Source organism: Hippocampus guttulatus, chromosome 4, assembly GCF_054856545.1.
Source record: "Hippocampus guttulatus isolate MCC_2025c chromosome 4, RoL_Hgut_1.0, whole genome shotgun sequence".
Taxonomy (NCBI): Eukaryota; Metazoa; Chordata; class Actinopteri; order Syngnathiformes; family Syngnathidae; genus Hippocampus; species Hippocampus guttulatus.
In genome coordinates, this window is record NC_141264.1 from 9,627,931 (window position 1) to 9,651,542 (window position 23,612).

Sequence of the window (23,612 nt, forward strand, 5' to 3'; positions counted from 1 at the left end):
TGTATGTGTGGCTAGGATGCAATGGCTCTGTGCCGAGCTGCTGAAGGCTGGTGCCATATGAGGAAGGCCACTGCCACTACTATTGTGCCCAAATCGATTTGGGCACAATATGAGCAAAACAAATGATTAATTTAACATTTGGGATTCATTAACCACTGGGAGCAGAGGTACAGGGTTCGATTCCAGCTCCGGCTTCCCTGTGTGGAGTTTGCATGTTCTCCCCGGGCCTGTGTGGGTTTTCTCCGGGTGCTCCGGTTTTCCTCCCACATTCCAAAAACATGCGTGGCAGGCTGATTGATCACTCTACATTGTCCCTAGGTGTGAGTGTGAGCGTGGATGGTTGTTCGTCTCTGTGTGCCCTGCGATTGGCTGGCAACCGATTCAGGGTGTCCCCCGCCTACTGCCCGGAGACAGCTGGGATAGGCTCCAGCACCCCATGCGACCCTAGTGAGGATCAAGCGGTTCGGAAGATGAATGAATGAATGAATGAATGAATAACCACTGGGATGGTTACAATTCACGAAAAAGTATGTCCTTATAAAAAGATTAAGACATCTACAAGAGGAAATGTTGTCAGGGAAGCTTACAGCAGAGAGAATATCAAGGTAAGATAAAAGGTCACACGCTGCAAGATAAAAAGGCACTCTGAGTAAAATACACAGCAAACACTTCATTCAGTGACCCACCACTGAAACAAACCTATGGCAGCTCAACTTTATGAACATTGAAGCCACATAATCACAAGCTCAAAAGATTTGTTTATACAAAAATAGAGATGACCAAGTGACATAGGAGCCTAAGGCCTGACACCAACAATATACTACTGTCAGATCATACCACCAGTGTTGAGAAATATGACAAAACATGATTTTTCTGGATGGGGAAATTGCAAATGCCCAGATTGATTGAAAACTCTAAATTGTCCTAGGTGTGAATGAGAGTTTGAATGGTTGCATGACTACCTATACGTGTCATAGTGCCGCGCAATTGTCTGCCAACAGTTCAGTGTGGAACGTCAGTCTGCCCTTCTCTCGCCCAAGTCAGCTGGGGTAGGGTCCAGGTCACCTGCGACCCGTAGATGCTGTAGAAAACGGATGGATGAAAAATATGCAAATTCCATGTTCATATTTAGAGTATGCAAAGATCGCATATTAAACATGTGACCCTATCTGGACCCAAAAAGTTTGAGAACCCCTTTTCGGGCTGGTCCAGCGGCTGAAAGACAAAGCCTCCTCTGTGACTGGCTAAAACCACCGTCAATCATCTGTCATGCCTCCGCAGCACCTCCCACAGTCGCACCGAGGCAGCGCAGCTCACTCGCTCGCTCCGACAATGCTTTGAAGGCACTTGCAGCTCATCTTCGGTGATTGGAGAGCTGAGGGACAACCTCGTCTCCTCAGACGCCGAGCGAGGTTGTGGCCAAAGGAGGCAGAAAGAGGCTGAAGAAAGGGAGCCACAAGAAGAGGAGGTTGACGGCGGCGGAGTTGTAAAAGCAAGACCTCAAAGCGGCTCGGACCTCCGAGGAGGACGAGTGCTTTTCTTCGCCTGCTTTTCGTTCGAGAAAGTAACTGATCTGCAGCCGCATTCGTCATGTCATCGTCCGGTAAAGACAACAGCGGAGCCCCGCATGCCAATTACGTTGGACCGTACCGTTTGGAGAAGACGCTGGGCAAAGGACAGACAGGTTAGCGCCTTGCTCCGTGCACCCGGTTTTAATTGCTCGCGTAATTTGATGAGAGCTCGCGCGGAGCGTGTGCACGTCATTTAAGTGTTTAGATCGAAGCCCCCCTCGCGGCTCCTTGTGCTTTGCTGTTTCCCACTGATCCGCTGACATAGTCATTGTTCACGCCGTGGGACAAGGGGGGGGGGGGGGGGTGGCGGGTGCATGGGGAGGACTGTCGTTGATTTAAGTGACGCTGTTGTACATCGTTTTGGACTGCGAGGTTGTGTACGCGTGTATGCGCGCATCCCGGTAGAACTGTGAGAATAAACTTTTGGGTTCCTTATTCCCGTGGGTGTGCGCGCGCGCGTGTTCCGGTTGGAGCACATCCCCGTTAATCCCGATTTGCCCGATGCATTGATCTATTCTTAGTCCCGAGGCAGGCAGGCTAGGCAAGGCAAGGAAAGCAATCCGTCAAACGGTTCTCCTCTAGGCTGTGGCTGCATGACGTGGGTTTCCTCGACGTGGTGCCTTGGGTACCACCCTGACAGGTGCTGGGAAATAAGAGCTACATGAATCTGTCTTCATATCGCCTTGGGCATGTTTGTGGTCTCCCTGAAAAACAGGCACATATCTCACTATTGACGCCAATGACACTGCAGTTTGTTGTTTTTGTTGTAATTCATGATAGAGACATGACTTCACTTCATCATATTTGATTTGAGGGGATGTTTGGTCGTGCTGAGTGTGGATCCTGTGAGGTAAGCTTTGTGCTGTCAGTGGAGCCATGCATGAAAAAGAAGAGGCAAGCTCTGATGCAGTGCTTGTGACCCTCTCAAAAGCCCATGTTTTTGCTGAGAGATTTTCCTCCCATCTGTTGTTTAAAACCTCCCAGCAAATAGGCGTTACTTGTGCTACCTGGCCCAGCCGGTCGTGCCGAGCAGCCGCGTATGCGTGTAAATTGCATTTTCTCGGCCAGTGTTTTCTTCTGTTTGGGCATTTCCCGATTGTTTGCTTGTGGGGATTTCCTCTCAACGCTGATATGTGCCTTATGCTTCACCTTTCCACAAACTTTGCTGCATCAGAATTCAGTTCAATTAGCCATATTAATGTTCCAGTCAGGTAAAGCCTCGATAGGCTTGCATTTCCAGTCACTGGATGTGAAGGCGAATGACCACGCAGTGTAAGCATTCCATTATCATGTGATGACATGAAACATAATCATGAACAGACAACAGTGTCAAGCCGTACTATCGACCAGTGTACTGAAGCATACCGCGGCGACCCCCGTGAACGTGACGTAGAGCCGTTCTGGCTGGCTTTGCAGAGGAATAACACGGCATATGACCCGAACGGCTTTATAGAACCAAACAAAGCTCAAGTGTTGCACGAAGGTACCATATGTTGTTGTTCGCTTGTGGACAATCAACGAATGATATATCTGCTACATCTGCACAGTCCTACAATAGAAATAAATGTTGCATGGTGTTTTCCCACAAAAGATTAATTATGAATATATCACCACAATTACCCGGGCTCTCCATCCTCACTGGTGCTGCTTGTGTATAATCGTCACTCGCAGAAAGACCCAGTTCAGTATGCTCTCTGGAGAGGCTTTGTTGGTGGTACGCTGCTGGTGCAAAGGTCTGCTGGGTCCAGACTGGTAATGATACGGTGTCGCCTGGATCATCCGCGCCTCATGATGCATTTATGAGCGGATTTTGTCCCGATTTCTGGCAAGGCTTGTTTGTAAGATCCATGTAAGGATAGATAAGCTCAAGTGTCAGAATTGCTTCCTGAGCTGTCTGTGTTGACATTTCACAGGTAAAATCCAGAGTTTGGCAGAGACAATTATTAAATAAATATTTTTCACGTGACCACTTTTTATCCTGCCATTTGAAATAACATTTACTTGTGCTGAAGTAAAAGGCTGACACATGGTTTGTGTATTCTGTTCGGAAAACAATTACATAAGCATTGCCCATGCAGCTAATCCACGCTAGACCTATTTAGATTAATGACATGCATAATATCCCATTTGACCGTTGATGAAAAATGTCAGCTTTCTCAGCCAGCTCTTTCAGAAAGGGTCAGCCTGCAACTGTGCATGCCTCACGCACCAGGCCCAGTCATAAGTGACCGTGGGCACCTTCCAGTGGGCTCAAGCTGTGGTGGTTGGCCGGTGTTATTAGAGGAGAGGAGTATGTCCTCTGCTTCAGCTGAGCAATGGTGCTCTTCTCTGTTCATTAAGCGATTAGTCCTGACACAAACACACACACACAACCACCAAAGTGGTTCTGGTTTGGCTTCCTGATTTAATCCCCTACACAGCCAAATTCCCCAGTCGCTCACACAATCACGTGGCCCAATGGGGAGGCCCGCTCTAGCTTAGCGACATAGCCCTTGCATGTTGACAAATGCAGACTCATTGCACACATTGCATTGTCTGTTCAGTAAACTGATACATAATCTTGCTTTTTTTTAAGCTCTTGTAACAACAGATGGAGATGACATTTGCTTACCGTACACAAGCAGTTTTTGTCTGTCTTTGATGCCATCTTATCTGTATTTCCTTGGGTTGTATTGCTTTCTGTGCAGTATCTGCACCTGACCGGGCCAGAACAGGGTCCTCCAGTAGGTTGTGTCTGCATGGGCGACTGCTCATTAATTATGCCACGGAGGCTTGGGAGACAATCTTACACCAATGACAGTTATTGTGCTCGAGTGTTGGGACCCAGTGAGACCCGTGTGTCTGCTCGGTGATTATTGCGGTCCTGCCTCATGTGAGAATGTGTCACAAGACATGCTTCTTCTGTGATATTGCCATTCCCATTTAAGAACAGAGTAAACCGTTTTTGCTCTTTGTGCATAAGATGTCGATGGTATTTGTATGCATTTCTTGCAGTTTATGAAACTTTATGAAAGCTTACAATTCTGGATTGGTTTTGTTCTCAGAGTAGCTAAATTATTGCTTTGATTGTTTCTACATCAGAAGTTGAAACCCAAATGCCTTCTTTTTTTTTCTTTCCTCGCTTTCTTTCTTTATCCTGTAGGAACTTGATTAGCGGAATAAATGCTGCCTATTGTTTGGCTAAACAGCCTCTTAATCCAGTGTAAATCCTTGTTCTTGCAAGATTTAGGTATTGACAAGCCGTGAGCTGGGGGTTGCGTAGGCTCCTGGATTCTTCAGTGGACATTTAGAGTGAAATCGTCAGCTTCAAGGGGCTTCATATCGACATATGCACCCAACAAAATGCCCCTTGTGATGTGTCGTCCCTCTGTATCTCAGTTTGTATATCTGCTCAGGCGTTCTCGTTTGCTGTTCACTGCATTTATTGCGGAATCTAGCGGTTTCATTTATCTTTGTGTCAGCACTGCTCCTGTTGTAGTTCATGCAAGGACTTTACAGGGCATGAATATGCAAGAACGAGCAAAATGTTTTATCCATCTTTGCACACACACACACACACACCACCATATTGGTAAAACTGCTACGGGATTGCGGTACATTCCATGATAATGAAAAAACGTTAATTTGCTTTTCATTGATTGCTGGTGAGTTGGGGTGGTTCATTGAGGTCAATTTCAAAGATTTCCTGTCTGGTGGTGGCAACCCATGGTGTTTCACACTACATGATATTCCTCCCCGATGATGACAAGTGATGAGGGAATGTCCACTCACTGCTGACAGAACACAAAACTGCCACCTGTTGCTGATGCCATTATATTACATTCCATCAAAGCCATGCTGGGCTCGGATACGAGCAATAACCTCCACCCTAAGTGTTCACAAAATGACTCAGAATTTCTTGTGAGACTTTACTGTAGTCTGGCGAATGAGGTAAATAAATGGAAAAAACACGTGTGCGTGTGTGTGTGTTTGTTCAGCGATTTCGAAGGCTTGACCCAGTGGCTAGCCAGCGTGACTCGGAGTTAGGAGCCTGTGTATGTTGGTGCTCTGAAACCCAGCAGGGCAAACAGGAAGCTGAGCCTGTCTGGGCACAGCTGTTGTGATTCTCAGGCCAAAGCCAAAGTCCTGCTCCTTCAGCCCCGAAATGGATCCTAAATGGTGTGAAATTAGTGCATGTTCATATGTGCTTCATCTGATCCGTATGTTCCATCTTTGAATCGGATTACTTTGTGATGACAATTTCCATCATAGGGCACCCTCCTCTCCGATTCTCATTCTCCTTTGCACCCCGCCCCCCTCCTCCCCCGGCCAGTCAAGATTCATACAGGGATTCAACCATGTGGTAAATCAGACAAGACCTTGGTAGAAGTGCATCGATTGGGCAGAATGTATGTAGCCGATGATTTTCAGAGATTATTGACGAGGAACGAGGTGGAGGAGTGTTGGGGAGTATAGTGAAGGATGAAGGCGAAGAGGACTGCTCGCAGCAGCAGTAGTCAAAGAAAATAAGGAGCCTTGAATAGAACCACATAAGGAGATCTTGATAGTTGTGAGTGCAGTGAAATTATTAAGTCAAGCAAAGTATTGATCGTTCTCTTCATCACACCCTGTCCTGGCTTTTTTTCATTTCTCTATTGCTGACCTGCTGAGGCGGAGAAGGCTTGATCTTTAAATGGGAGGTCAGTGAATTAGTGAAGTGTTTCTGAAAGTCTCTTGCGCTCTAACATTCTCGTATTGTACAATTGGGATGAAATTCCTCAGACTCAAACAAAATATGCTACATATGTGAAAACAAACGTACACATACAAATGCTGTCTTTCCTGCTTTTCCACCAAGTGGTCCAGTTTGGTCCAGCTTTGTGAGCAGGTATGTAAGCAGTGTGACATTGTACCAGGGCGATACAGTATAAAATGTTCAACAAAGTCTAGGAATGTAGCAAGTATGTAAATACATGAGAATGATGGTGGGCATGATTTATTTCCCCCATGGTTCATTAAGGAGACTTGCAATTTAAGTGTATCCATAGCGACATACATGCCCTATATGTTGCTCTGGAGATTAAGGCATCACAATGGCAGCGTTTCAAAAAGTGGTTTTATTTGAATACAATGTTATGGTAGCTTTCAAAAGAGTGGCATAGTCTTTTAAGACCAATCAGACCAGTTTGCATTGGTTCGCCAAGGTATGGTTCCGATTTGGGGGAAACGATCCTTGAGCAATTCAAGTACCTTGGTTAAAAAATGCTACAGGATTTATTTTTTCTGTCTTTGGTACCCGTTTATTTTCTGTACACTGTTAAGAAGTAGTCTAGCCAGCCACAGCAAGAATTATTCATGTTGTGCATGAGAGTGACACGCCACTAACACCGTGAGCAAGCCAAGTTCACAATAAACCTTACCTTATCTAGTAATATATGGACATCGATGTCTTTGAATGCTTTTATCTTGAAGTTATTCCAAGCAGCATGTCACGGCGTATATCATCGATAGTCAGGATTTATATCAATGATAAATCACATATGGTTGCCACCGATATCAACAACACAATGCCCTGAAATCAATTTCAATCACTAATTAAGGATGCTAAAAAAAGCGACTGAACAACAAAGTGTATGCAGAAAAGTGGTGAAGATTGCACGACTGTCTGTGTCCGATGTGTTGTGTTGTGTTATTTTTGTTATTTTGACTTCAAAAGGGCGCCGCGAGAGTGGCTGCCTTTCCAGCAGCTCCTATATTTTGTTGTTCTACTTCTTCCTTTCATAACTTTGCTGCTGTGAATTGGGAATTTCTCCATTGCGAGACTAATAAAGGTTTTCTTTTCTTAAATAATGTAGACATTGTATTGTATTCAGTTTTTCATATTTCATTGCTGCCAGTGTTTGGCGGGGGCTCCGGCATCAGCGGCTAGGAGTGTTAGTGGCAATCAACTCGCCACAAAGCAAATGTCCCATAAAGGCTGGCGAAAACTGTCGAATTACAGTTTATTAGACGAAAGTGATTTTGCACACTTTGATACCAACAGACTGACACAGTTGCCGTTCCTACTGATCACTTTTCAGCAAACCAGGCTTACAAAAATGTGCTATCTATATATATCTATATCTATATACATGTGTATATAGATATATATTTTTTAATTCAAAGTGACTTGCGTTCGAGGCGGATGTCCTGAAGATGCGCGGCAATGAATGTTCCATTCCATGCTGCCCGACCCCCACCACATACACTTTGAATAGGGTTGATAACGGCGCGCTGCGCCCAGCTAAGTTCATTGTGAAAAAGGCTTCAGAAACTGGATGAAACAGAACAGGTTGGTCAGGCCTGCCATTGGAGTATGAGTATCACAGATTGCAAGAGAGGAATGGAGGAATAGAGGGTACTGTGGGTTCAAATGAAGCCCTGTTATCCCTTAAAATGTTCCTGTACACTCAAAGCTAAAATTGAGAAGTACTGGTATTCCGTACTGCAGAATACTGGCCCACTTACAGCACTGAGCTACCTCCTTCCTAACAATCGTTAAATGCAGCAAAAATGAGGAATTTCAACGATGATAGTGTGTTGGTGTTTAGTGGCAAAACCACATATCCTGGTTTAAACAATATAATGCACTCACGCTGTGACTCTCTAGCACTGGAAGGAAATGTATTGCACTGTCGGTGAGAGGTGAGAGGGACTTGGGAGCGGAGGGATGAGCTGACACAAACCTTTTTTGAGGCAAGGCATGTGCTGTATTTTTTGTTAAAATATTATATTTCAGTATTGAATGATCTGAAAATGTTCTTGCTTGTTATAAAAGGCACACAGTGAAAAAGTCAGACAAAAGTAAAAAATTATGAGGGAGCTCGAATTCAATATAAGGGTGCTTGCTGCAGCACTCCTCAAAATGAACTACAAATGCCTACGACCACAAGAATCCCCAACGAAAGGGTTCTGGGATGGTACAGGTTGGATATATATGGAAACTTTAACAATGGAAACACCACAAGAAATTAAAGCAAAACATTTTTTTCCAGCCCTCTTCTTTGCTGTTTATGCCTTCATGTCATTTAGAATTTCATGGTGATTGTCTTCTAGGGCAGTGGCAAGTGTGTACACCGCTTGTCCCCTCCCCCCCAGGTACTCCTAATTGTTCCAATAGTCGATCTATTTTCATGTGTCGGCTGCCAACGCTTTTCGTCTGGTTGTCATGGTTTCTCTGCTTCTTGCTGGTTCCCAGTCTGCCCTCATGAAGAACGGAAGGGATTGCTCTCTCTTTTTCTTCTTCCACCTACTCACTTGTGATTTTCTTCTAACTCTCTCGCTCTCAAACTCTGCAAGTGGCAGCAATCTGAAATCAGCATCATAATATCTGAAGATTGCCTGCAAAGTATGCAGCCATGTTTTCAGCTTCGTTGCTGGCATATGTGATGTATGGTTCACTTATGCTTGTGCGGGCTACTTGCTTTCGCGTGCACTCAGACATACGGCCATGGATCAGACAGGCTTGTCCTGCTCTTTGCTCTGCACTCTGTTCTGTGTTCCCATTTTAAATCTGCGAGATTAGCACATGTGGGGAGCCTCGGCTTTAGTGGCTGTCGGCTCAGCTTGCCTTGGCAGGATGTCCTGTGATTGGGGGGAGCGCCATCCTCATCCCCTCAGCGCTGGCTCTCCTACTCTACTTCATCCATTAACAAATAGATATAGGTCTGCCATTGACCTTGACTTTGCTCCAGTTTTCTCACTGCACCACACTTACACATCCCACAGTCGTGCTCAAGAATCCATCGTCGGCCCTCTGTATAGGTCGTTAATCAAAGCAATATGGTAATTGGAAGATTATTCTCATTTTGATCAATACTCATTGCATTACTATTATCCATAACACTGAAAGATCAGTATGACATTTACAATGAGTTCATTTGCTGCATGAGCTCAAAGAATATGGATTTTTGTACTTTATATATTTTATTTTGATAATTGTCCATACTTAAAAGAGATGGTAATTTGATTTAATTTCTTTGATTGGCTCTGCAGAAAACTCACGACCACTTCATCCATCCAATTTTCTATACTGCATAACCTCACGTGGGGTCACGGGTGGGCTTGTGCCGATAGTCTTGCTGACGTTAACGTCATGCATCTCACAATATTCTGCGCCAAATTCAAACAACGCCATTTTGGCAACATCGAAATCGTTGAACACAAATACCAAATCTGTAGTTTCCCATTCAAGTCAGAATGGTCAAAGCAAATCTTCCTGAGAGGGGGATTTGTGGATGACATAAGAATAAGAAAACCTTTATTCGTCTCCCAATGGAGACATTCCCAATTTACAGCAGCAAAGTTATGAAAGCAAGAAAGTAGAAAAACAAATGTCACATCTCCCTATATCTGAGGTCTCTATGTGGAGTGTGCACATGCGTGAAAGCCATGTACGTGCTCCATTCGAGGGACGCTCGGAGGTGGCTGTGTTGCTGTTGGCTGGCTAACAGCCAGCTGAACGCTGTACTAGCAACAAGCAAAAGGGAGTTTGCAAATTTAAGCCGGACCTAAGAGATGAGGAGTAGCACAACGCAATGCAGATAGATTTAAAATGGGGCCAAAGAGAACACATTTTCCATTGGCCTGGCTATGGCATAGGATCCTGGAGGTTAAACTCAGTTCCTGTATTTTAAACTAAAATGGAAGATTCCGTAGGTTGATGCGCTATGTCAACTCCCCGGTGCACACTACATGCCAACATGTCGAATGAGATAGGTGAATATGTGAATATATGCGGAAGATGAAGCAATCCATACGCTAAGTGTACTCCCTGTACCATTTTGATCAAATTGGAGTTTTCATTTGTCGGACTGTGGCTTGTGTCTTAGAAAAATTACAATTCGTAACCCATTTGAGTTGATTCGATCATTCAGTCGCTAATGTCAATAAGAGTAGCGAATGCAAATTTGGGGCGTGAGTTCGAGCATGTCCAACTTGTCCAGCTTGCACATCTATCTCAATATGTCCTTTTTTTTTTTTTTTTGTTAATCAAAGTGAGATTTGAATTCACTTGGACGGAACGTTGACTGATAAACATTTTTTTCACTGCTGTCCATTGTAAATCCTTCTTCTCTCAATATCGCTACAAAACTGCCATTACCTGACGTCCGGAAGATTATACAAGCTCACTTGGGCAAGAGGCAGGGTACACCCTGGACTGTTAACCAGACAAGCCATAGGGCAGATAGCAACAAACACCCATCACACTGAACTTGACACCTGCGGACAATTTAAAGTCTTCAATTAACCTGCCATGAGTCTTGACTTAACCCGAGGTTTGTCTTTGTATGCGAGGTGAAACCAAATGGCCTTGGTGAGAACACATTGAATGAGCATCAAAAACCATCAATCTGCCCTGACTGCCCGTGATTGTCTTTGCGACACCCTTGGGTGGACTAACCACAACTAATTCAATTTTTTTTTTTTTTTTTTTTAACCCATGCCATAGGAGTATTTTATTTACACTGTCTTTTGTTAATGTGCCTTTATGGACAGTCTGCTTGGATGTATTTATGTTAATGAACCGGCCATAACTGTTCCTTCTGTTCATTTGTTTTCTGTGTAGACTTTCCATCAGATTGTGGGTCAGTGGTTTCATCCTTTGGCCTGGTCAAAGCTTCAGATATGCATTGTTTTGAGTTGTGTAATTTCTGCTTTATAATGTTATGCTTTGTTCCAAATCTTCCACCTCATATATTAGAGCTATGGGAACGCCACTCAGTTTTGCTCTATTGCTGTGGACCGGGGGTCTCGCTCTATTGCCAGACAGGTTCCATTTCCCAATGTATAAGTCAATGCCAAAGTAAATTCACTGTCCCGTTACATTCCTTATGTGTTCTCCAATGAGCAAAGGGTATTTCTATTAAGTGCAAGTAATGCTGGGCAGCATCACAATACATATCCTATTGACGAGATTAAAAACCTCTACCGTACGTACGTCATACAGTATAACCCTCCTGCCATTATAAACCTTATTTTAATGTGTAGGGTGTCGGGTTAGCTCTGCTACTACACAAATTTCGCATCCAAGACGGTAACACAGCTATAGTTGCCTTTCTATTTCGTCATCCTTGCGCCTCAATCTCCAGGCACGACAAATGGATTCACGTTTATTCCAACTGTTAAGGGAATGTAACATTTGGATTAAGCGTGGGTCGATCGGTCATGCCTGCAGAATGGCGCGACTGTTACTTTATGCTTTTCATATATGAGCTGTGTCTCTACAATGTGCATGCACTACAAGAGAGTCAGAATTTGAGAGGTTTTCTGTGACAAGAATGACTTCAGCCGTCGTACACCTTGGATCCTACACTGGCATTGTGTGAATGAGTGTTAATGTAGCTGCAGTAATGCTACTGCTTGGTGGAAGCATGTGGATGTAAGCAACATTACGCTGGCTGTCCTACCATTTATTTTGAATGGTATTTTTCTTTTGGATTCTTAGTTTTGCAGTATCCATTAACCTTTTATGAATTTTATCGTACATGTATTTTCTACATACATTGTGTTTTATAAATACATGGAAAAAGATAAAATTGCCATTAATTTCACGTCCTTTGTAGGAAACATCATATATCAGGATGAATGCTTTATCTTTACTGGGATATAAAATGTTGTTTTTCACAATGCATTAAGTGCAATATTAATAAAATATGTGTGATGAATAAAAAGGTTGTAGAATACATTTCTGACCAAGGAGGTCAGATGCTGTAATGAACTGACCCCAATGTAACTCTAACTCATAAGTTAAATGCAGCTTTTACCTTTGAGAGTACACTATCATTGCATCACTGTACTCGCTAACTTATCTGTATTCCTTACCTACTTTATGTGGTTTAAATTCACTGTTACCAATAGAACTGAGTGAGCGACAAAGCAATGCAATGTAAAAGAGGAGCATTGCTGCATTTTCATCCCAGATGGTTGCTTTTTTTATTCTAGGCATAAAGCTGATTATTCCTGATGATGTCGGATGTTAGTGACGTACTTAAGTGTGTATGTTTGTGTCTGCACTGCATCCTCCTCCTTCACATCAGTCTGATGATCCATAACAGTGCCAAAGAGCCATAAATCACAGGAGTTTTAGCACATGAGATAGGCAGAGTGGACTCAGTGTAGCCTCAAAAGAAGAGGAGGTTTCTGAGTGTGACAAAAAAAAAAGCGCTGTCAAGCACCTCTCAGGGTCAGCGCCTCTTTTATCATTCAAATCCAGCATGGGTCTCTCTCTCTCTCTCTCTCTCTCTCTCTCTCTCTCTCTCTCTCTCTCTCTCTCTCTGTGTCTCTGTCTCACACACTTACTAGACTTTGTACAATGAAAACCCCCAGCATTCACACAAATCGAGATGCACTGTGCAGCCGCATTGTGGGAGAGAGGAATCCCAGCTATCTATTTGCCTTCAGCAGGGATGTGACGTCGTAATGGAGAAAATGCAGCCACAGCAGGAAGGGCCATACAAATGCGGGGGCTTGTGGGCAAAGGACACTCACCTCTTAATTAATTAATCAGGGGTAGGCCACGCTGTTCACCCTGATTCTGAGTTATTTATTGCTGACAATTTCATGCGTTTGACTTTGTGGGGTACAGTTTAGGGAAGTCACGTTCATATTGCAGCATCCCCCCCAGTGTGCAGAGCAAGGCACATAAATGCACAGCAAGATGCGTGTGTTGTGGAAGAAAATCCCTGACCAGAAAAATCTTTGTGATGAGCTAAAACAGAAATTGCCACCTGATCTAATAAATGTTCTTCTGGGTGAACTGAAAAAAAGTCGATAAGACGCACTTCTGAAAAGTACACTGTAAAAGCCCCTGGCAGAGGAGTGCAAGCTCTACGTATTGTTCAGTTTGTGCTTTTTAGTTTTGTGTACACTATACTTAAGGAGGTTGTCCCTCAGCTAATGCAACCTTGTCCTCACTTTCATCATAAACACATTTACCCTGTCAGAAAGTATGTATTGACTGTGTTGATAGAGAAGATAGGGACTCGAACGTGCATGTATATTTGGCTTTTTTTGTGGCAACATCTATTTTGATGTGAAGAGTCTGTTGCCATAGCAACCTGGTCATATGTGACTGCAACTATCCTTGAGCAAGTCTTTTTTCTTTTTTTTTTGGCCTGCTTTGCTGCTGTCGTCGGCGCTACTTTAGTGTATTACAGTTTGTGTAATAGGAGCATGAATAAATGTAATCCAGGTAATTCGATATAGATTAAGCATTGTCCATCCATTCTCTGCACTGCTTATCTTGAGCCATAATTTATTCCATCTGACTTTGGGTGAGAGGTGGGACATGCCCTGAACTGATTTCCAACCAATCACAGGGCACAAATAGACAACCCAACTCTTCTCACTCACATTCACATCTCTGGACACTTACAGTTGTCAATTAACCAACCATGCATGTTTGTTGGAGGTAAGCGGAGTACTCCGCAAAAACCCATGCGGGTACGCAAAGAACATGCAAAGACCTTCCACACATGAAGACTGGAGCCTGAACAATTGATGAATGTGAAAATGATGCCGTGTCAACATCCCTTGCAAGCTAACGTGATGCAGCAAGCACCCTACTTTCACATCTCAGCTGCAGTCTAGTACTACCGCTAACCGAGTAGGCTTACTTATCACCAGCTCTCTCTTTATTTCTCTATTCATTGCTCTCTTTTCCTTCATGTCTTACCAGCCCGTTTCTTCTTGACCTTTGGTCCTCCTGCTCCCTCATTTCCTCGCTTCATGCCTAATGGATATTTCCCTGCAGCCTCCAGACCTTACATTCCTGTTCTGCTCAGGTAAGTCTCATTTCATGCGGAGGCGATTAGATCTCACTGGAAGCAATTCAGGTGTGATAAGCCGCAGTTTTGTGGACACAAAAGGCAGAAAGAATTAAATCGAACCATTACTTATGCTCCTTTGCAGTATACACCTGCCAATCATGAGACTGGTGTCCACACATTAAAGTGAACTCGATGACAAAAAGTCGAGTCCACACACAGTTTTAATACAAGCTCGATATTGAGGGCTTTCGAAGAACAGAGCAAACATTTGTTAAGTGTTCACCTCATTATTTCACTGTTCCATCTTTCCCGCTGCAATAAAGAGGAGAAAACAAAACGGCTGTTTAAATAAATATTTCAAATCTCACACACAAGCACATCCATGTGCAAGCATGCGTATAAATGGGTTCATTCGATGCAAAGGCAGACTAATGGAAGAGGAACATACTGTGTTGTCTTAATGGGCCTGTTCTTGGAATTGCTTGTGAATACTGGATTGAATAGAATGTATCATTATACTTCATGTTACAAGCCACATGGGTAAAAATAACAAGTAGGTGGTCTTATACTAATTCTCAAGCTTTCTCCTGCAATGGATCGAGACAAAAAAATGTCTTCGTGCTCCAACAGTATCTTTGCGGGGTGTTTTACAACGTGAGCTGTCTTGTAATTCTAAGTAGAATTATGTTTCATTATTTGGATTCTGTACTTGATAGACTCATACTGAGTCACACATGGAAATGCACACGGACCTGCTATACAGTAAAGACTTACTGTGGCAAAACTCAGGAGTGTAAATGGGCATCTCTCCGATAAAAGACAATTCAATACGTATCTCGATGTATGGGGTAAGATTCATCTTTATAACCCGCCTCAAAACTCACTTGTATTCTTTGGCATTTGACTCGGCGTGACTCAGACTTGATGTTAGTTTTTCTGTTTGGTGCTTTCTACCGTCTTTGTTCCTGATTTATCGCTTTATTGTTGTATATATGATAGTTGCTCCATGTACAGCACTTTGTATACAGCGATGGCTGTTTGAAAGTGCTCTAAAATACAGTTAAGATTCATTTTCAAGTGGAGCGATTCAATAAGTTGGATTGAGTGGGATTGCAATTTGATTCGATATGGGATGGCTGTAGCTTTTGTCATGTTCATTATTATATAAAAATGTGAATTAAATAGAAAGAAGCAACATATCATCAGCACCTTCAAAACGATTTATACCTGGTGTGCATCGCTCGTGCAAGACAATGCGATTCATTTCTTGATACATGCGCTGCAGTATGATTCAAGGAGAGTACAGTTTAAAATGTCAAGATTTGATTAGGTTTGGTGGAATATAAGATTTTCCAATTCTAATCTGTTTTCACCCTTATCGGTTCACACAACCTCACATTTGGCGTTACCACCTTTGTTACCATTAATGTTCCGGACAGATACCCCTAACGCCAGCGGGTGTGTTTAAAACCTGGTTGTACTGAGGCTGACAATAACCTGAATTTATGGCTCTGTCGTTTCCAGTGTCACCATGCTGCAATTTATAACATTCTGTACCAAATGAGACTTGATTAAATATTTAAACATGAACTTGGAGGAGCTGTGCGTTTATGTGTATAGTATAGAACATTTTCATTCTGACAGCTGAAGTGAGGATGACAAGATGGAGACACAGAAAACTAAACACCTGACAAATTGTCATGATTCCAGTCAGCATAAAAACATGTGACTCCATGATTTCCCAAACTCCTGGAGACTCATTCATCCCCAGAAAGACACGCTTGGAGGCTGGATGTGTGTGTATTAGCCTGGCTCACGGCGGACTGTATACCTTGCTCTAAATACAAGCTGACATATCCATATAAAGACATGTTTTATTTGCCCTTAAGACACGATGAACCGGGCATTGACGCAAACAGTGTACACACAGGAGTGTACACACCGCAATCCTCTCCTCCTATTCCATAGCGTTTCATTTATCTGAAAGTGAGGCGAAATAATACAACATCATATTCGATGTGCTTAATGTCTCTCTCATTTTGTTTGATTTTTGGAAAAGGCCCTCCCTCATGCTCCTGTACCCTTTCAAGCTCTCCGGACTGAAGTGCACGTCAGCGTCAATTATACAACTGCGTCTGTGTCATGTAGAAGTCACATGTATGAAGAAAGATGAGCTCACATTGGGTCCCTCTTAGGGTTCGAGCGATGTGTCCATCCTTGGAAGTGATTCACTAAACAGCACGCAGGACGAGCACCAGGCCTGCTGTGGTGCAGACTCCATGCTTTACACATTCCACTTTTTGGTGTTCTCGACTGTAATCTCTCGCACAGAAGGTGAGAATGATGGAGTGGCCATGCAGAACAACCACTGCCTGGACATATATAGGCAGTTTTGCGTGAAGTGATTACTGAGCTGCCTTTGGGCGCGTTCCCAGTAAAATAACACAAGCACACAAATGGTGTTCGTTATTGAATAGCTTGTAGGTAACTTGCTTTTAGTGCAATTTGTTTTTGAGATTTTCTGAGAATGGAGTGGAAGGGGCAGATTGGTAGGCTTTGGTGTTTGTTGTTTTCATTCTGTCTACATTCATTGCTTTTGACAGCCAGTTGGGCATGTATGGCTGCCATTGCAACGGGTTCCCTTGTTGCGCTTCAAAGTGCAGGTGAACAATGACGCAAAGCGTACTGCGAAAACAACCAGAAATTTTGAATGCAATGCAGTGGAAAGTTCACAACGGCTGAGTCAATCTCCTGATATGAATCCGACTGAAAATGCATCTCTTGCTGAAGACAAAACTGAAGGAAAAATTTCCAATAAAAACAGCAACTGAAGACCGTTGCAGTAGAGACCTTATGGAGCAGCTCACCAGGGATGCAATCTGGTGATGTCTATGCGTTAATTTGAAGTTTGGAGTTTAATTTATGATTGTTCATTTGTCCAATTACTTTTAATTTATTACAGAGTGCCCCCCCCACACACATACACACATTTGTGTGTGTGTATATATACAGTATATATATATATATATAGTCTAAGTCTGCATTTAAATCTTTGATTTCAAATCCATTCTCGTGGAATTGTGTCTGTGTCGCTATATCTGTGTACCTGACTGTACTTGCCACTTTGCAGCGCTTTGCAGAACACACTGCGTGGTGTCTCATGCGCAAGCATTGAGGTACTTTCTGGGCAGGTTTATTCATGAAGCAAGCCAAGCATTATAGTTCATAAGGGCACGACATGCTATGTTTTTCAATTGACCCATTGTCAAAAGTTTTAATGGGTGCTGAAATAATTTTTTGGCATCCTTTGCTGGTGGACAACACGACCACAGTGTTAAATTCATGGTGGGTTGGAGCTTGGCACATTCTGATCCGACGACCTTTGCGATCCTGCCTCCACTTTTCTGTGGAGAGACGCTTTTCAGGCCATGTCTTAATGTTCCTGAACTTTACCTCTTTTTGGAAATATGTTTTATGAACTCATTCCTCACCCCTCAATTACTCATCTCAGCTTCGATTTTACTTCTCTTTCTCAACTAGTATTAATCATATCTTATCCTGAGACTGCTTCTGTATTTTCAGGTCTGCAATTTATGTTTCAATTATTTTAGTTTTTATAGTGTTAGCTCTGCGACGGTTTTGAATCATTTTTGGTACCTTGGTCTAAATGATTAATATCTTTTCATCAATATTTTTTATTGTCAGTTATTCCTGAGAGGCAGCCCTCTGCACTGGGAGCATCGGCACTGCCCTTAACTCGTGTGGTCCCAGCTCTTGGTCTGGGCAGGTTCTTAGCTGCCGGGGCCTACGAGCTTGTGGTGGCGCAGACGGCTCCTTGAGATGGTGTTTTCTCACCTGGATGTTCTGTGCGCAGCCATGGGTTCTTTTGGGGTCATTATGTTGTTATTTTAAATGACACTGAAAAGAAATGGTGTGTTGAACTTTGTTCATTTTATTTTGTCAGGTGGTTGCACACAATCACATCACGTTGATCCAGATCCATTTATAAAGTAGATCTACTTTGAGTGCATTTTTTGTGTGTGTGTGTGTGTGATGTGTGTGTGAGTTTATGACCGATTGTTGGAGGGGTTGATTTTCCTTCGTGTAAATCACTTTGAGTTGCATTATATGTATGAATAGAGCTATACAAATAAAGTTTGACTAATTTATTGGTTTACAGATCGCCCTGTAAAGGCTTCAGTGATTGTTAGAGAAGCTCATGTGTATACATCGCAAACTTTTTCCTCTCTTGAAGTGTGTACATGTACACAGTTTTCTGTGATTCGTCTTTGTGAATGAGGTGATCGAGTCAGTGTGGAAGTGCCTGTTAAGCAAATGACAGTGATTAAAATAGGAGTTGGTGGGCCTTGACCTTATCAGGATTTCCCCATACAACACGACCCCCTTCCCAATGACATGCGTAACATTATCACTAATGAGCTGAGTGGAGTACTGTACTGGGAGGGAAAATTAGCCGATTCACTCCACCTGGTTTGATTCGCCAGCTAGTGCAAAGAAGAGCCAATATTTGCAAATAATTCGATGGGAATTATTGTTGCAGGGATTTGTGATCAGCTTGATGTGGATCGTCCCAAGTCGATTCTCTCTGCAATCAGAACATTCCACATTAGAGGGAAATATGTGGGGATATTTATGACTCGAGTTGCACAGAAGGAGACGTGTGTGTTCTGCTCTTTCACTGGTCTTTATCGCTTCAAAAATATGGACTACCGTCATGCTTGATGCCACGCAGTCCGACCTCTGCTCAGTGAGCATCGAAGCTCTTGGCATGAGTTTTGTTTTTTCTTTCTTGGTTTGCTTTTTAAATTAATATTTTGCAGCAGGTATTACAAAGAAGGACCCCAATGAGTGGTATTCTGAAGACCTTACTGTTCCACCCTTAGCGGTAAGGATCTGGCTGAAACCAAAGCATGTTTGTATTGTTATGAAAGCTCATGGCAAGTGTTTTTGATTTGTACATGTTGTGGAATTCTCAGCAGTTAGGCAAGCTCATTAACATTGTCTGGCAAACCAATTGTCTTTCGGGTTTCTTTTTAAATCTAAAACTTCAGTCTACAGAGTAGTGTGAGAGAATTCTGGAGGAAAAGAATCATGGGAACATTTTTATACAGACGGCGATCGGAGGCGACTATTTGCAGGATCAGTGCAATCTGAAAACAAAGAGGTACTTCGGCGTTGCGCAGACTTATCAGTCAAGGTTGTCCCTTTTTAGCTTGACAGAGAATCCTCGTGTACAAGAAGTGAAAAGCAGGTGGCCACAATACACCATGAAAATGTTACACTGATGCTTGCTCAACAACTATTCCCCATAAGATACAGTTCATTGCCTGACATTCTTTCTTATTTTTAAACACTAAGAATTTTTGAATGTTTATTGCGTGAACCACAAGGTTGTCATTCATTTCTTGACCAACTAAAAACATACGTGGGATGCGCATCGGTGCTCCATTGAGCTACAGTATATTGTGAGCAATTATCCACTTAACTCCTGGAAAGTTTGTTTGGCCAACAACTTTGAGGCAGGCAAGGACTTGACTGAGCCATCTCTGTCCTCGTGTGAACAAATCTTCTCTTTACACAAATAATGGAGGGCATGTCATTCATCCAGTCTGGTCTTAAAGTTAGGTGAATTAAAAGCCAAGCAACTACAGCCCTTGCAGTATTCACAGATTTGAAGAGCTTTTAAATTGCCTCAATACTTACATCGTCCTTATCCAAAATGGTAAATTATTCGTATCCTCTATAAATCAGAGGTTTCCTGAAATTTCCCAATCCTTGATTTGAGCTGAATCCATTTCAGAAATCCTGTGCTGAGGTGAGTCTTCTTCCAGAGAGGCGCTCCTTTTCATGAGTTTTTATACAAGTCATTTGTGATCAAAGGTACTTACTTCCTGCTCAACTTCTCCCCTCTCCACCAGCTTCCCTAATCTTTTCCCCTGCCATGCCTTTTCCAGCCACTCCTCTTCACGAGGCTTCCAGTGTCGCCCATTTAATTGTCTTGTCTTCTGTCTCTATTCCTGCGGTCTGTCTAATAAGATCACCACAGAGCTTTGCTCTTCACTCTATTCTCACTTATTGCTTGACGTTAATGAAATGGGGTACCCTTTCTTCCATTCCTTTCTCCACCTGTTCTTGCCAGGCTTTATCATCCCTCTTTTCTCGGGCAAAACGATTCTTCTGTATATCTTGGCCCTCCTCCTACGTGACATTCAATGATTGTTGCAGGAGGTGCCTGAAAAGACCCCACCCCTCCACCCGTGACTTTTGACTCTCATCTTTCCACACACAGTAATTGATACGGCTGAGAAGATCTTTCCTTGTTTCTTATCAGAATTGTTCCGCACATAACCCTCTTTAAATGCTTACCGTGCGTAATACAGTATCACATTATACAGTAAATGTAAATTTACATGACCTCGCTCGTTAATGCAATTTACTGTATACCATACAATAAACTGAGTGAGTAACAAATAAATTATACTCCTTATGATGTATGAGGTGTTGTCAGAAAGGTTCCAGGACTAGAATAAACGCTGTTAAGTGTTGCCCTGAGTTACAAATTATAAATATGAATCCAGCAAAAAAAAGAGAATGAAAAGAAACTAACTGGTTTTCTGAAGTGTAATTAAACTAAAGTGATGTGTACATGCACACCGGAGTACACTGGTGTGCCATGCCTTTAAATGCCGTGGTAACCTATTCAAGGGCTGTGAGAGATCATGCGGGTGTCTGTGAATTTATTAAATTTGGTGGAACTTCAGATCTGTTCATAAACAAATTTTCAGACGCATATTCCTTGGGTTGCTCCTCACAGAACGTTCAGTAAGTTTTGCTGTCTCAAACATGGCATAAGTCAAGTCAGCTTTATTGTCAAATATGCTCAATGTACAACATACAGCACAGATGAAATTTCTTTCTTCTCAACCACAGTGCAAACATGAAGTGCATTGAAAACACATTCAGCTAAAAATAAGGGCAGTGAAACTGAACTGCATTAAAAAAAAACTCATTATTGTTTTATGGGGGCATTCAACATTTTATTCAGATACGTTCTAGTTCAACAGTACAACTGTAGAAGAATATAAGTGAACTACTAAAACTGGACCCCTCAGTAAAGATGAATCAAATCTAAACAGAATATAAAAGTTATGATTCTTCACACGCCGTCTTCACATTTTTGCCACTTGCAAATGTGCATGATCAAATGATGACACGACTGATTGCTGCTTTCGTCCGTTGGCTGCCCTTGATAACCCCATTTCCACTTCATCACCACTTGTTGACTGTACTGCATTCTTCGGACTTGTCATACTTGAGGAGTCGTGACTCATCACCAGTGATGAATCTCCGCAGCAAGTCCGGTGTCACTGGTGTCATCATCACTCACTCTTCTCATTGCTTCACGACATGACACAAAATTCCCCACAGAAATTGGCCCGTCATTGTTGGTGGCCCAACGATCGGAAATACCACAAGGAGGTTATACAATTGAATGCAAGGTGGAAAACAGGATATTCCCCCAGTGTATATGCTAATCACCTGCTGCTACTTATAAAGAGCCCAAAAATATTGCCGTGGAATTTTCATCAAAAAAACACATTGCACAAAATTAAAAAACAACAAAGCTTAAAATGTTGTCTGGGCATAAACTTGTTCATGATGTCATGACTTTGAGATTTTATTTTTTGTTCAGCATACATCCAAAAGCGCATTTAAACCTAATTGCACATATGCGCACCAACTTCTCTTTCTGGTCACGTGAAAAGTGTTTTTCTAAAGGAGTAATGTGGCTCTGCAGAGCACTATGAAAAACATGCAAATAAGAGCCCTCAGTTCTTCCATTTATTGACGATTGTCATGGTCATGTGCACACCAACTAACACTGACATTTTCTAAAAGTTACACTTTGAAGCCGGAACAAAATGTCACATTTTTTTCATATTTGTTGCAAGTTTTTCTTTAAATCCCCCCTAAATCATCAGTTTAATTTTGATACACGGTTAGTAAATATTTACCTTACATAGACAAAAAGGACGTTTTTTTGTCTGAGTTCAGGTTTCTTGGACTTTCAGAATTGATTCAAACAAATAAAGATAAGAAATGGATGAGTGCAAAGTATGCATCAATGTGTATATGCAAATTTGCTGGTATACTTGGAACAACTCCCCCAAAAATGTGTGAATGTGGGTGAAAACAGAGAATAGATGGAAAGATAGCGTCATAGAAAAAGATTTAGGCGAGCTGCTGGGATTAAATCTCTCCCTGGCTCGGACCAGACAGATTACCAATTTGTAGAGAAATGCTGGATTGGGAATACACACACATGTGGTTCTCACACACACACACACACACACACACACACACACACACACACACACACACACACACACACACACACACACACAAACAATGTGGTGTATTAGGCCTCACGACTGACCCCAGGCCCAGGGTGAAGCAGATGGCTTGCGCTTTGGGTTGTTATGTGAACCAGATGTCAAACGTACGGCCCGCGGGCCGAATCCGGCCCGCAAAGGGGTTTAATCCAGCCCACGAGATGATGATGTAAAACAGTACAGTAATCCCTCGTTTTTCGCGGTTAATGGGGACCAAAACCACCTTCGATAAACGAAAATCCGCGAAGTAGCGACCAATTAACATATATATTTTTAAAAATTGCCCCACGTGGGCCTTTGCGCTTGAGCAGAGCGCACGAACACACACACACACACACAGGCCAGCGATCCCTCGGTGTGCAGCAGATGTCTTTATGATTAGTCAATTAAGGTTGTTTAGACAATTATGGATGGAGAGTCCTGCTTTTGTTCTTATAAGTCTCTCTGTCTCTCTCTTTCTCTCAGCAACACACATACACTCACCTGCTGCGTGCAGCACACACACACACGTGCCCCACGTGGACCTTCCCCGCTTGAGCAGAGTGCACACACACTAGCACGCATAGTAAACAACACTTAGACACTGATTTTTGCAGACTTAAAAAAAAAACACGTCTTTTTAAAAAAAATAATTATGAATGTTTGAGCCGCGATAAACGAACCGCGAAATAGCGAGGGATCACTGTATTGTCAAACATAACGCCCGTGGGCCGGAACCGAAAAGACGTTCATTAAATTTCAACATTTTCCTAATGTTCTTGTGATTCTTTATACCAAAACAAAGGAAAGACATATTGTTTTGGTTATTTATAGCAAAGTATGGTATCATTTTAATGGTC

At 42.6% G+C, this 23,612-nt stretch overlaps 1 protein-coding gene across 7 annotated transcripts in view; it reads left to right on the forward strand.

Annotated features, from left to right (window-relative positions):
• The first annotated feature begins 1,317 nt into the window (after positions 1–1,317).
• brsk2a (BR serine/threonine kinase 2a) overlaps positions 1,318–23,612 on the forward strand; it is a 174,840-nt gene continuing 152,545 nt past the window's right edge. For all 7 annotated transcript variants that reach the window (XM_086108691.1, XM_086108695.1, XM_086108692.1 and 4 more), the window contains exon 1: positions 1,318–1,684. In XM_086108691.1, the coding sequence (XP_085964817.1) occupies positions 1,591–1,684 (94 nt within the window). In that variant the 5' untranslated portion in view covers positions 1,318–1,590. The remainder of the gene's footprint in view (positions 1,685–23,612) is intronic.